The following is a 14,237-nucleotide window of genomic DNA, read 5'->3' on the forward strand; positions in this document are numbered from 1 at the left end:
CAGCACTAGGAAAAGTCCTGGTGGTTCCAAACTTCTTCCATTTATGGATGATGGTGGCCACTGTGCTCATTGGGACCTTCAATGCTGCAGAAATGTTTCTGTACCCTTCCCCAGATCTGTGCCTCGATACAATCCTGTCTCGGAGGTCTACAGACAATTCCTTGGACTTCATGGCTTGGTTTGTGCTCTGACATGCACTGTTAACTGTGGGACCTTTATATAGACAGGTGTGTGCCTTTCCAAATCATGTCCAATCAACTGAATTTAACACAGGTGTACTCCAATCAAGTTGTAGAGACATCTCAAGGATGATCAGTGGAAACAGGATGCACCTGAGCTCAATTTTGAGTGTCATGGCAAAGGCTGTGAATACTTATGTACATGTGATTTTTTTGTTTTTTATTTTTAATAAATTTGCAAAGATTTCAAACAAACTTCTTTCATGTTGTCATTATGGTGTATTGTTGTAGAATTTTGAGGAAAATATTGAATTTAAAATATATATATATATATATAAATCTAGGTTACATTAAGGCAATTTCAGTGAAAGTTATTGTGTTAAATTGGATATAGTAGAAAACACTGAAAACTGAAACTAAAACTAAATTAAAGTAAAAACTAATGAATTAAAAGGACAAATTAAAGATTAAATAGGCATTAAAACTACTGGCAGATGGATATTTTGGTTTTACAGATTTATCGGTGCTGATAGTTGCTTTTTGGAACTATCGGTTATCTGCAAATATCTATACCGATAGTTGCCGATAGTTTTCTTTATTATTATAATTTTTATTCCTTTGTTCTGATAACATTTAATGAATGCTAAATTGCTGGAACATACCATTAAATTATTTTGTCAGCTTATTCAAAAATTATATTTTGGTTATTCTCACCTTGATGGTCAGCATCACGTGTGTGTGACTCTTCAGCACTTCTACTGCATTGCTGTGTGTGATGTCCTCAAAGCTCACGCCATTAGCTGCCAGAATCTGATCACCCATTTTAATTCCATTTTGTTCAGCCAGGCCACCAGGATCCAGCCTCAACACAAAACCAAACAAATCATCAAATTAATAACATATAGGCATATAGTTGTCATACAGCAGTGAAAAGCAAAAGCAAAGAGACATGGAAAAGTGACCCCCAATCCCCAGATTATCATCACTTACTTTGAGACATAGATGCCCAGGCCAAATTCTTTACCACCACGGATGTTGAAGCCGAGGCAGTAGTCATCCGAGGTTGTGTACAGGTGCACTATTCTTCGCAGGGCTCCATCTGAACTGGCCTCTGAGGGTGTGCGACCACTCTCTTCCACTACCATCCTTCGGTGGATCAGATCTACCCTGCAAATATACATTAATATATTTACAAGCTGTAAACAAATAAGCAAAGACACAGTAATCACAGTCATAGTACAAAAATAAATAAATAGTACATAAAGTAAATACAAAGTTTATTATTAAAGGTAACATGTGTAATTTGTGCACCAAATCTTCTACACCAATGACTGCTTTCAAATAGGTTTCCATGAACACAGCCTCCTTCTGCCATTGGTCATAGAAACAGATAGCTCCGCCCCAAACTCACACTAATGGTTGAGCCAAAGTTACTACTGTACACTCACCTAAAGGATTATTAGGAACACCTGTACAATTTCTCATTAATGCAATTATCTAATCAGCCAATCACATGGCAGTTGCTTCAATGCATTTAGGGGTGTGGTCCTGGTCAAGACAATCTCCTGAACTCCAAACTGAATGTCAGAATGGGAAAGAAAGGTGATTTAAGCAATTTTGAGCGTGGCATGGTTGTTGGTGCCAGACGGGCCAGTCTGAGTATTTCACAATCTGCTCAGTTACTGGGATTTTCACGCACAACCATTTCTAGGGTTTACAAAGAATGGTGTGAAAAGGGAAAAACATCCAGTATGTGGCAGTCCTGTGGGCGAAAATGCCTTGTTGATGCTAGAGGTCAGAGGAGAATGGGCCGACTGATTCAAGCTGATAGAAGAGCAACTTTGCCTGAAATAACTCGTTACAACCGAGGTATGCAGCAAAGCATTTGTGAAGCCACAACACGCACAACCTTGAGGCGGATGGGCTACAACAGCAGAAGACCCCACCGGGTACCACTCATCCCCACTACAAATAGGAAAAAGAGGCTACAATTTGCAAGAGCTCACCAAAATTGGACAGTTGAAGACTGGAAAAATGTTGCCTGGTCTGATGAGTCTCGATTTCTGTTGAGACATTCAGATGGTAGAGTCAGAATTTGGCGTAAACAGAATGAGAACATGGATCCATCATGCCTTGTTACCACTGTGCAGGCTGGTGGTGGTGGTGTAATGGTGTGGGGGATGTTTTCTTGACACACTTTAGGCCCCTTAGTGCCAATTGGGCATCGTTTAAATGCCACGGCCTACCTGAGCATTGTTTCTGACCATGTCCATCTCTTTATGGCCACCATGTACCCATCCTCTTATGGCTACTTCCAGCAGGATAATGCACCATGTCACAAAGCTCGCATCATTTCAAATTGGTTTCTTGAACATGACAATGAGTTCACTGTACTAAAATGGCCCCCACAGTCACCAGATCTCAACCCAATAGAGCATCTTTGGGATGTGGTGGAACGGGAGCTTCGTGCCCTGGATGTGCATCCCACAAATGTCCATCAACTGCAAGATGCTATCCTATCAATATGGGCCAACATTTCTAAAGAATGCTTTCAGCACCTTGTTGAATCAATGCCACGTAGAATTAAGGCAGTTCTGAAGGCGAAAGGGGGTCAAACACAGTATTAGTATGGTGTTCCTAATAATCCTTTAGGTGAGCGTATGTTGGACTGGTTGGGATTCTTAAGCAAACAGAGTAATGTTGCTTGATGTTTTGATAGGGCTACAAAGCTACAGTGTTTACATTTTGTGGGAGAATGACGCTCTGCATTGCATACAGTTAACTCTGCATATTAAGCTGCGATAGTAGAAAGTTGTTTAACATTGAAAAATTACACCCATCACCTAAAATCCACAAAACAAAAACAATGTAACTTTATGCTGGACACACATATATTTCTGCAATAAACATGCCCACTCTACTATGAGTTAATGAACTGGCTGAAAAGACCACTGAGGTAACTCTACCACCACCACTGTATGCTGAAACAGAAGCTGAAGGAAAAGATAACATGCAAAGGCCAAGAGTCATAGGGTTTCCACCCTGTTAGTCATGGTAGAGGGGGAACAGTAGCCCATCACTATGATCTGCATATATTCTCACTACAGTGAGCCTAATTAAACCCCATCATTCAACACACCTGCCAATACTTGAATCCCTAAAAAAACAAATACTATTTTAAATGGATCACCCAAGAAAACTGACAGTTCAAGGACAAAACACATTCTTCTTTACTGACAATTCTCTAAAGCTGTTTGGAAACTCTCAAGAAGGCAGGCTTGAGGTACAGCAACCTTACTGAAGGTCATTTTGAGACATTTCATCAGTTGTTTGTATAGATCAGCTATAAAACTTTTTTGTACAGATTTCAGATCTAGATTCCCTGATGGTAGACTCATCAGGGAATCTACCAGACAATCTGGTTGATGGAAAAGTGTAGTCTAGCACGATTTTTCGATATGTTGCAAATTTCTACCCTCTTACCATGTTGTCTTCTCTTTTGAGTAGCGGATGCCTGGCACCTTCCCCACACGTCTTACCACCATGCGCAGTCGATTGTTTCCCGTCAGGACTTTTACCGCACTGCTCATGGTGATGCTCTCCAGGCTAATGCCATTCACCTCTACAAGCTTATCCCCAACACACAACCCCGCCAACTCTGTAACGTGGAATAAAAAACAAATGAAACATATTTTATAGACTGTATTTACAGTATAACTTATACATATTTGTGTTGTTGATGCTTAACATGTTACATTTTTTAATTCAATCAAGATTTTAGGTTAAAGTTTTTATAAATATATACCAGAAATTTTATATTTTAGGTGCTGTGACTTTCAGTGTTGTAGTACTTGAGACCGGACTCGGTTTCAAGTCCGAGTCTAAGACCATAATCTTCATGGTCTTGGTCTTGTCATGGACTTGGTTTTGACTCAAACTCAAATAAGTGTGAACTCGGACTTAACCCCGAGTCCAGTCGAGACCCTTTTCAAAAACATACAGTGAAAGCTTAGATTTATCTGACAAACATTTTTGACTGACAGTATCAGAGATCTTGATATTTGTCATGCATTTTAGTCTGTTGCACAGAATCAGAACTAGTGATGCTCAGTTCACAAATAAATCATTCTATTGAGTCGGTTCTTTCTAGCGAATTGGCCAAACAGATTAGCAGAATGGTTAGAATAAATTGGCTTTTCAGTCAGATTTTTGTTTTTGCTTTGTTTTTTGTGTAGGAGCGCCACCATTTTTTTTTTTTTTAAAGTTCTTTTGTCAAGTATCTGTTAATCTGTTAAAAACGTGTCTCAAGACACCTTTGCTATACTCTATTCCCAATAGCACACTTACGACACCCAGACATCTATTTGATATGTGTTTACATCTGGAAGACGTCTATTTTATGTTGTTTGCTATAAGACGAATGTCAGTAAGTATGTCTCAGATGCAGGGCTGGACTGGAAAGAGAAATCGGGCCAGGATTTTACATGGCAACCTGCTCAAAAGTTGTCGCTGTCCTTTTCTGCATATCGCGGCACTGTTTTGTGATCCATTCTGCATAACGCGGCGGCTCATTTTAGTTTATCACGGCCCATTCGGAACGTTTTGCGGCTGACCTACTAGCCCGCTCAGTTCTCCCGATGGCCAGTCCGCCCCTAATAGGCCCCAAATTGTGTCGGCCCACTGGGAAAATGCCCGGTATGCCAGATTACCAGTCCAGCCCTGCTCAGATATCAATAAGACCTTCAGAAAATGTCTTTGAGATGTTTATGATTTAGACATTTATGATTAGAAGACTTTCTGTGTAAACATTGCCATATTTAATACATTATTGTTTGGTTTTTAGGCCCATTTTAGTTATAGATGTAATACTGTATTTTGTCCACCTTATTCTCTACTGGTAATATTGTTTAACCAACATAAGGTTCAGCAAATAATAAATGAGGTTTATTTGATATATGCGCCTAGAGTCAATAGTCCTTTAAACAATACCTTTAATACGTTCATAAAAAACTCTTGTCTTAGACTCAACCTTCACTGGTCTCTGTCTTGACTTGGACTCGACCCATTTCTGGTCTCGGTCTTGACTTGAAATCAACCTATTCTGGTCTCTGACAGGACATGGACTCTGATCTCAACTACAACAATGCTTTTCAATATTTCTATTAAACTAAAATGTGGTTAAAAATGTATTTATAAAAAGTTACAATATTCCTTGTAGTCTCTCAATTAATAAAGTCATAAAGCTGCATTTATAATAATTATAAAATAATTGCATGTAACACTGCAGGACATGTCAAATTTCCAAAAATACATCATGCCAACTACCCATAAACTTTGTCACAAGAAGTAACTTTTTGGTGGGTGAAATCTTGATTCTACTGTAAGTTTATTAAAATCAGTTATCTGTGGATTGTTATGCTGTCTGAAATACCTGCAGAGCTGTCATCCTCCACTTTACTGACAAAGATTCCTAGGCCGTGTTCAGATCCTCCACGCACACTGAAGCCCAATCTTCCATCCTCGCTTTTGTCCACAGTAATGGTGTGGATGTCCTCACTATCATCCCCACCTAGGTGCAAAAACAGCAGACATAAATAGAAAGACTTAGTTTCCCTGAAAACACTGTCTTAAAGGAATAGTCTACCCCAAATTCTCTCATCATTTACTCACCCTCATGCCATCCCAGATGTGTATAACTTTCTTTCTTCAGCTGAAACAAACAAAGATTTTTAAAAGAATATTTCAGCCTGTAGGTCCCTACAATGCAAGTGAATAGTGGCTCGAACTTTGAAGCTCCAAAAAGCATATAAAGATAGCATGAAAATACTCCTTTTGACTCCAGTGGTTTAATCCATGTCTTCTGAAGCGATATGATGGGTGTGGGTGAGAAACAGATCAATATTTAAGTTCTTTTTTACTATGAATTTTCCACCCTGCCCAGTAGGTGGTGATATGCACAAAGAATGTGAATCGCAAAAAAACAAAAGAATAATGAGAAAGTGGAGATTAATAGTAAAAAACGACTTACATATTGATTTGTTTCTCACACACCTATCAAATATCTTCTGAAGACATGGATTAAACCACTGGAGTTGTATGGAATACTTTTATGCTACCTTTATGTGATTTGTGGAACTTCAAATGTCTGGTCACCATTCACTTACATTATAAAGACCTACAGAGCTGAAATATCCTTCTAAAAATCTTCATTTGTGTTCTGCAGAAGAAAGAAATGCGTACACATCTGGGATGGCATGAGGGTAAATGATGAGAGAATTTTCTGTTTTGGGTCAACTATCCCTTTAACTTTGATGACTGTTTCTCTAAAATTTGGAAAATAGTAATAATAAAGAATGAGTAGGTATGTTCAAACCTTTGAGTGTGTAAATATACTTTATAAACTGTTATCTGCATTTGACACTCACCGTCAACAGGTGAATTAATGAGGATGACCCTGCCCATAGGAGAGGATGATCGGAAACCTCTCTGGCGCTGTTGTTTCTTGTGCAGGTAGCGTGGTAGAGTAGAGGTGCCCGAGGACCCTGGCTGGGCACTTGGATGAGCCCCATTCGTCATGTCTTTGCGTGCCATGTCAAACGAATGAGCCATGGCAAAGTGCCGACCTCCCCTCTAACCCTCATCCAGGGCCTAAGGTGCTCAAGGGAAGGGAGGTGGTGGTGGTTGTGGGCAAACTAGACGTCGGCTGGGTCAATACCAGTCACAAGGTTTACAGTCCCAAGGATTAGTTCCACAAATGGAAGGTATGCTGCAATAGTACAGGAAGAAAGTGCTATGGATCCAGCATTGTTCACTTTGAATTAGACACAGTATGGTAAGTTGTCTTCACAGGTGGCTCCATAGGACTCCAGCATGATCATAATTAATCAATACAACAGCTGATAAGCAAATTGCATTATCCGAACAATGGTAGTCCAAAAAAGGAGTGAATCCTTGAGTACATGGTTCTGAAGGATCCTCACAGAGGACGTGTAATTGTGGCCCAGGTCTGCTGGTTAGACTGTGGCGTTAGGCTGGAATACTTCCTTACCGCCAGCAAAGCTTCGCCTGGCAGGAGTCAGTCATCTCAGTGTCTCACCTTTACCAGTGATCCAAAACGGCAGAGAAAGATCTGTGAGAACCCGGCCACGCAATGATTAATTTCCCATGGGAGGTAAAGTGATATCTGCAATTATTGCATTCTCGAAGCTAAGGGTTGCACTACAGCAAGAGATACTGAGCCGATAAGGAATTCTTAATATGTTAAGATACGTTTAACTGTCTTGTTAGCTACTAAAATGACATTTTCTGAGATGCCCATAGTAACTTTGTTAGTCTTGACAGGAATTTGACGCTGTCCAGTGAATACGCGCATCATCAGCACCTCGGACAGCGCACAAGCAACAGGTTGCGTAAAGCGCATCTTAACGCAGTACACAGGCTTGATTGGACCATTTCCGAAGGCAACGAGGGCACGTTGGTAAATCGGACTAGATTAAATGCATAAGAGTGAAGAGGCTTCAAATCTATTCAAATGTCTTGAAAATGACTAATATAATCTCGTCAGCGCAAGTTATCCTCTAGAAGATCCTTGAGGCACATAGGCTATACAGTCAACAAATTAGTAGGGAATTACTTGCATTACCAATAAGATCAAATAGTTCCCTGTATTTATTTATCCTATTGGTCCGTTGTTTACTTGAAGCCTAAATGCAACAAAAACAAAGTTTAATCTAGTTAAATGCCTTTACCTGTCTCCATGTTGTGCCGGATGACCTCACCTGAGACAAAGTCTATGTTAGCCTACCTTAAGCCCGCCTCTCAGGCAAGGTGATTGGATTATGTGGAACGTCTCACGATGCCATTTGGTTCAGTGGTTGACAACCGTCTCTCATAGCATAAGAGTATTATATGAAAAGTAGTCTTGAGGAACAACTTACAAATCCAATTATATCTTACACTGGTCTGGAGGTAAGACCGTTGCCTTCAGCTAATAAAGAAAACACATTCTGAACAAGATTTTTTTTTACTCTTTTGTGGTCAAATTAGGAAGAATTGTTAAATTTGTTTTTTCAAACAAAGTGTGATCTATTGTCACAGAAAAGTCCTTTGATCAACTCTCCTGTTGAAGGTGGATGGGATCAACTGTAATGGATCCCTTATAAACCGTCAAGGAGGTCGGAGCATCTTTCATAGCATTATACTGCCACATAGTGTTCATTTAACGACATTACTTTGCTCTGTATGTTGTTATAAGTAAATACAATAATAAATAAATTGATCAATTGTCACACATTATACATACATTTCTGCATATACATGGTGAAATTATTTATTTTTCACATATCCCAGCTAAGCTCAGAGTGCAGGGTCAGCCATGATACAGCGCCCCTGGAGCAGATAGGTTCAAGGGCCTTGCTCAAGGGCCCAACAGTGGTGTCTTGGTGGTGTTGGGGCTTGAACCCCTGACCTTCTGATCAGTAACCCAGAGCCTTAAAGTAGTAGGTGTAAACTGACATTATTCCAGTTAATTGCAAAGTAAACACTTGCTTGCACTTAGCTACAAGTATCCATAAAGATAAAGTGCACATTTATACTATCTCTTTAACCAAATATAGCCTACCTAACACTCTATATTCAAAACACAAAGAACATTTTGCCGTCTTGAAATCTTATCGCTCATTTTTCTAATATTCCAAACTGCAGCCAAGGATTATTATAGAAATATTCAGAATTCTATATTTTTAGCATAATGTTGATTTCCACAAAAAAATATTTAATCTCTAAATATATTAAGGTTACAGTGAGGTACTTACAATGGAAGTGAATGGGGCCAATTTTTGGAGGGTTTAAAGACAGAAATGTGAAGCTTATAATTTTATAAAACACATATTAATTCTTCTGTTAAAAATTGTGTATTATTTGAGCTGTAAAGTTGTTTAAATCATAGTTTTTTGTGGGATTTCAAGGTTAAAAATGTAACGTCGTCATGTTAACGAAGTTGTCAAATTGGATATAACTTCACACAGAAAAGGTTAGTAAGTGATTAAAAGACACTAAAATCATGTTAACACGCATGTTGTTTATGAAATGTGTCTATACTTTTGAAATAATGAGTATTTACGGATTGGCCCCATTTACTTCCATTTTAAGTCCCTCACTGTAACCAAAATTTTATTAATTTTTTTAAATAAAGAGATGTTGAAATAAATCTTTGTGGTTAACAATATTATGACACAAATGCTTAACATGTATTGAACCCAAAATATTCCTTTAATGTTGTTAAAAACCTTATCTTTAAAGTTTTATTTTTGTGATTTTTGAAAGCCACACATAAATGTCCCTGTTACCTTACAGAAATCATTGAAAACAGCTCTAGGTTCATTAAAAGAAAAAAAGAGTTGGGGAGCAGCCTGCCAAACACTTTTGTTATGGTGAATAGTTCCAACAATCTGTCTAAAGAAGGAAGAAGAGGCAGAGAGAGAACAAATCTGAAAACATGGAGGCATTGTGAAGAAAAGTTAATAGTGATGGTGAATAAGATTTCCCTTTTAGCATGGGATAATGAAGAAGGGCACTGGATAAAACAGGAAAGACTGCACCTGGCAAAGATGAAATATGTTATAGCATGTTAAAAAATCTAAGTGTAGAAAGCTCTGAGAACCAATTGATGCTGTATAACAAAGTGTGGGATGAGGGAAGTTTGCCAGGGAGCTGGAAAGAGGCAATAATTATTCTACTAAGGAAACCTGGAAAAGATGCCAGTAGAAACAACAGACCAATTGCCTTGACATCACACATCTTTAATTTAACAGAGCATATGATAAATGAGAGGTACATTTATTTCTTGGAGAATAGAGGTATGGTGGCTACATATCAAAGCGGATTCAGGAAAGTAAAGAACACTATAGATCCAGTGATATGTCTAGAGGACGAATTAAGGAAAGCCCATGTAAATAAAGAAACAGTGGTGGCAGTGTTTTTTGATGTTGAGAAAACCTAGGATATGTTGTGGATGTATGGGTTACTAATCAAACTGCACTTAATGGAATCAGAGGGAAAATTTCAGTTGGGTTTTGGACTTTATAGATGGAAAAACTATACAAGTGAAGATAGATAGGGTCAGAGTTATCAAGCCAATATGATGTAGAAAACGGGAAGCCTCAAGTAAGTGTAATGAGTTCAACTTATTTTCCATTATGATAAATTATATATTTGTATATACTACTGCGTCAGCTTAAGGGGCATGGAGATCCATCCAGTAAAAAAGGGTGCTGCAGACATGCTGGGAGAAGGAGAAGGCACAAAAAGAACGTTCCCCTTCTGTCACTCACTCTTAGTTGTGTCGATGTAGTGACACTGGGAGTCGCCCTTGGGAGCCACAAACACCTCTGATCTTTGAGAAAAGGCCAATGGGAATTGGTGAGTGGAATTTGCATGTCACTCCCCCGGACATACAGGTATAAAAGGAGCTGACTTGCAACCACTCGTTCAGATAATTTCTTCGGAGCTGAGCAGTTGTGTTTCAGTGAGCTGCAATCCTCCACCAAACCCGATTTGTGAGCTCCTCCACACTCACTAACCTTGATGGCGGGGCTGCCAGTGGGTTTTCTGCGATTCTCCAGATGGATCAGGCAGTCGCGGTGCACCTGTGCCCGCAGAGCGCTGCCACCAGGTGGAACCATCCGAGACTCCCATCCAGGACTTGTGGGCCTACGTCGTCACTGGTGGCTGAGGCCTAAGGTGCAGCTGGACAGGCCGCCTCTGTCCTGCAAGCCACGGCTCTCCTGCAAGTGCACCAAACCGAGGTGCTGCGAAAACTGCATGAGGGTAGTCTGACCTGAGATCGATGCAGGAGCTGTGCTGGGTGACCGATCCCGCCCCCGGGCAACGAAGGTCACGGCGCAGACTCTCGGGAATTATGTCCACCTTGGTGGTCAGCATTTAACAACCCCTACTTCATCGTACCCAAGAAAGATTGGCGGTGGGTTGTGGCCAATCTTTGACCTGCGAGTTATGAACCGGGCCTTGCACAGACTCCTGTTCAAAATGCTGACACAAAAACTCCAACATCAAGCATCCATCCAAGCATCCAACATCAAGAATGGTTCACGGCTGTAGACCTGAAGGACGCTTACGTCTACGTTTCAATCTTACCTCGACACAGGCCCTTCCTACGGTTTGCTTTCGAGGGCCGGGTATACAAGTACAAGGTCCTCCCCTTCGGTCTGTCCGTGGCAAGGAAGGAAGGCAGCCCTTGCCCCGTTCAGGGATGTGGGCGTTCACATCTTCAACTATCTCGACGACTGGCTGATCCTAGCTCACTCGTGGGATCTATTGTGTGCACACAGGGACCTGGTGCTCAGGCACCTCAGCCGGTTGGGCTTCGGGTCAACTGGGAAATTAGCAAGCTCTCTCCGGTTCAGAACATCTGTTTTCTCTGCAAGGAGTTACACTCAGTCTCAATGATGGCACGCCTCACGAGCGAGTATGCACAGTCGGTGCTGAACTGTCTGAAGCCGTTCAGATGGAGAATTGCGGTTCCACTGAAACAATTTCAGAGGCTCCTGGGGCATTTGGCATCCTCAACGGCAATCACGCAACTTGGGTTGATGAATATGAGAACACTTCAGCATTGGCCTCAGACTCGAGTCCCGAGACGGGCATGGCGCTATGAGGCACACCACATGCATGTCACGTCAGTCTGACTCCAAGCGTGGCTAGGGTGCCGTGTGCAACGGGCGTGCCGCTACTGGTCCCTGGATAGGTTCTCTTCCTCTGGAGTCAACCGTGGCTCAAGTCGAGTAGGAATACACAAAAAGACAAAAATATATATATAAAAAAACAATATATGTATGTACAAATACAAATCTGTTATATACAGTGCAAGGGAATGTAATGCAGAAAAGGTAGGATATGTTAAATAAACATAATTTACTATTAATTGCATGTAATTATTGCACAATGGGGCAATGATCATTGAGATGGATGTTCTTGTACCTGATGGTTCTGGTGCTCAGAGCTCTGTAGGTAGAAGGCAACAATTTAAAAAGGTAGTGGGCTGGGTGAGTGGGGTCCAGAGTTATTTTTCCAGCCCTTTTCCTCACTCTGGAAGTGTACATTTCTTGAAGGGAAGGCAGGGAGCAACCAATAATCTTCTCAGCAGTCCAAACTGTTCTTTGTGTAGTCTTCTGATGTCCGATTTTGTAGCTGAACCAAACCAGACAGATATTGAAGTGCAGAGGACAGACTCATGGTGGTTGCAGGAGGTGTTGGTGTTTTTGTGAAGTGAAGGTCAGAGCGGGTGTGGGGTGTGAGACTGTCAAGTCATCAGCCAGTTGTTGATTCCCCACAGTGTTGGAGGGTAATGTCTTTCAGACCTCTGCACACTGATTCAGGGTCGTTAGCTGAAAACGTGTTTTTCAGCTTCTCAGAATAGTTTCTTTTAGCCACCTTAATTTCCTTAGTCAGTGTGTTTTTGGCCTGATTATACAAGATTTTATTCCTGCTTCTATAAGCATCCTCTTTGGCATGCTGAGGCTTAGTTTAGCTGTAAACCATGATGGACGTACAAGGCTATGGTAATGTATTCTGCTGTAGTTGAAACATCAATAACCCAATGAGATTGACCAAACTAATTAAAAAAAATGCTTGGCAATATTAAATCTGCATGATAGTTTTCCAACAACCATGTCCTTTTTTGTATGGATAAGACACAACAAGATGCCGCATTGAAGATAAAGGAGATGGGATGGGTAGCTGTAAAAGTCCATATACTGGAAGAAAGTGAAAACATTAAGGGAGTCATCACAAGGGTGCCTAGATGAAGTGTTAAAAACACATATAAGGAGTGAAATAGTGACAAAGGTGCAACGTTTATCTACAAACATGAATGGTAGAAGAGAAGCAAGTACCAGAATGTTAATAACATTTAACTGCATAAGCCTACCAGAACGTGTAAAAATAGGATTGGGAAGAGAAATCAGCCAGGGATTTTAGATAGCAACTGGCCCAAAACTTGTTGGGGCGGGATGGGTTCGCTGGCCTTTTCTGCATATAGTGGGGCCATTTTGTGGTCTGTTCTGCATAACGCGGCGGCTCATTTTAGCTTACCGCGGCCCATTCGGCCCATTTCGTGGCTGACCCACCAGCCCGCTCAGTTCTCCCGATAGCCAGTCCACCCTGATCGGCCCCAAATTGCGTCGGCCCACCAGGAAAATTCCCAGTGTGCCAGATTACCAGTCCAGTCCTGCATCTGCTATACAGTATGCCCATATATAAGTCCTCTACTTAGATGCTTTAATTGTCAAATGTTGGGTCATGTAGCAGCAGTGTGTAAAGGGAAAAGGAGATGCTGTAAATGTTGTGGAGATCATGATTATGGGCAATGTGGGGAAGGAGTTGAACCAAAGTGCTGTAACTGTGGTGGGCCACATAGTGCAACCTTTCTAGGATGCAAGGCCCAAAAACAAGCCAAAGGAGCCATGAAATATAAGACTTTGCATAATATGACATATGCACAAGATGTGAGGCAAGTTCAGATTGAGCATGGAGAGGCTGGGAATAACAGTTTAACCCCAATTAGGGATGCAGGATGGATTTGGAAAATGATCATGTAACCATAATTGCCCTTTTAATGCAGAGCCACTTGTGGTTAATAAGATTAATGTTGTGCCATTTATTTCTGAGATTATTAACTGTACAGCTCAAACAAATAAAAGAACTGAAACATTTTATTTAGATGCAGCTGCACATCATGTAGGTATAACTGATACTTCAGTTGATCGAATTCAGGCACTTCTTGGACAGTCTGAGGGCTCTTCTACATCTCAGGGGCCTTTAGGCTGTCAGAGAGGTAAAACAAAAATATAGCATTTCTGAGTTTACAATGGAATGGCCAAAGTATAATTGCTAACAGTCAAGAATTAAGAAAAAAAAAACTATTCCTGATATTATTTGTGGAAAAAATCTTGACTTGAACCGCAATAAGATTTAGTTATTCCAGGATACACATCAGTGAGGAAGGATAGGGTTGAAATGGGTGGTGGTGGGTGAGCCATA

At 40.7% G+C, this 14,237-nt stretch overlaps 1 protein-coding gene across 1 annotated transcript in view; it reads right to left on the bottom strand.

The window, feature by feature from the left end:
- pdzd7a (PDZ domain containing 7a) overlaps window positions 1–6,788 on the bottom strand; it is a 47,819-nt gene extending 41,031 nt beyond the window's left edge. Inside the window, 5 exon segments of the mRNA XM_052151638.1 lie at window positions 894–1,041; window positions 1,170–1,346; window positions 3,663–3,837; window positions 5,611–5,748; window positions 6,605–6,788. Of these exon segments, the coding sequence (XP_052007598.1) occupies window positions 894–1,041; window positions 1,170–1,346; window positions 3,663–3,837; window positions 5,611–5,748; window positions 6,605–6,788 (822 nt within the window).
- Between the last annotated feature and the right edge of the window lie 7,449 nt (window positions 6,789–14,237).

This window comes from Xyrauchen texanus, chromosome 20, assembly GCF_025860055.1.
Source record: "Xyrauchen texanus isolate HMW12.3.18 chromosome 20, RBS_HiC_50CHRs, whole genome shotgun sequence".
Taxonomy (NCBI): domain Eukaryota; kingdom Metazoa; phylum Chordata; class Actinopteri; order Cypriniformes; family Catostomidae; genus Xyrauchen; species Xyrauchen texanus.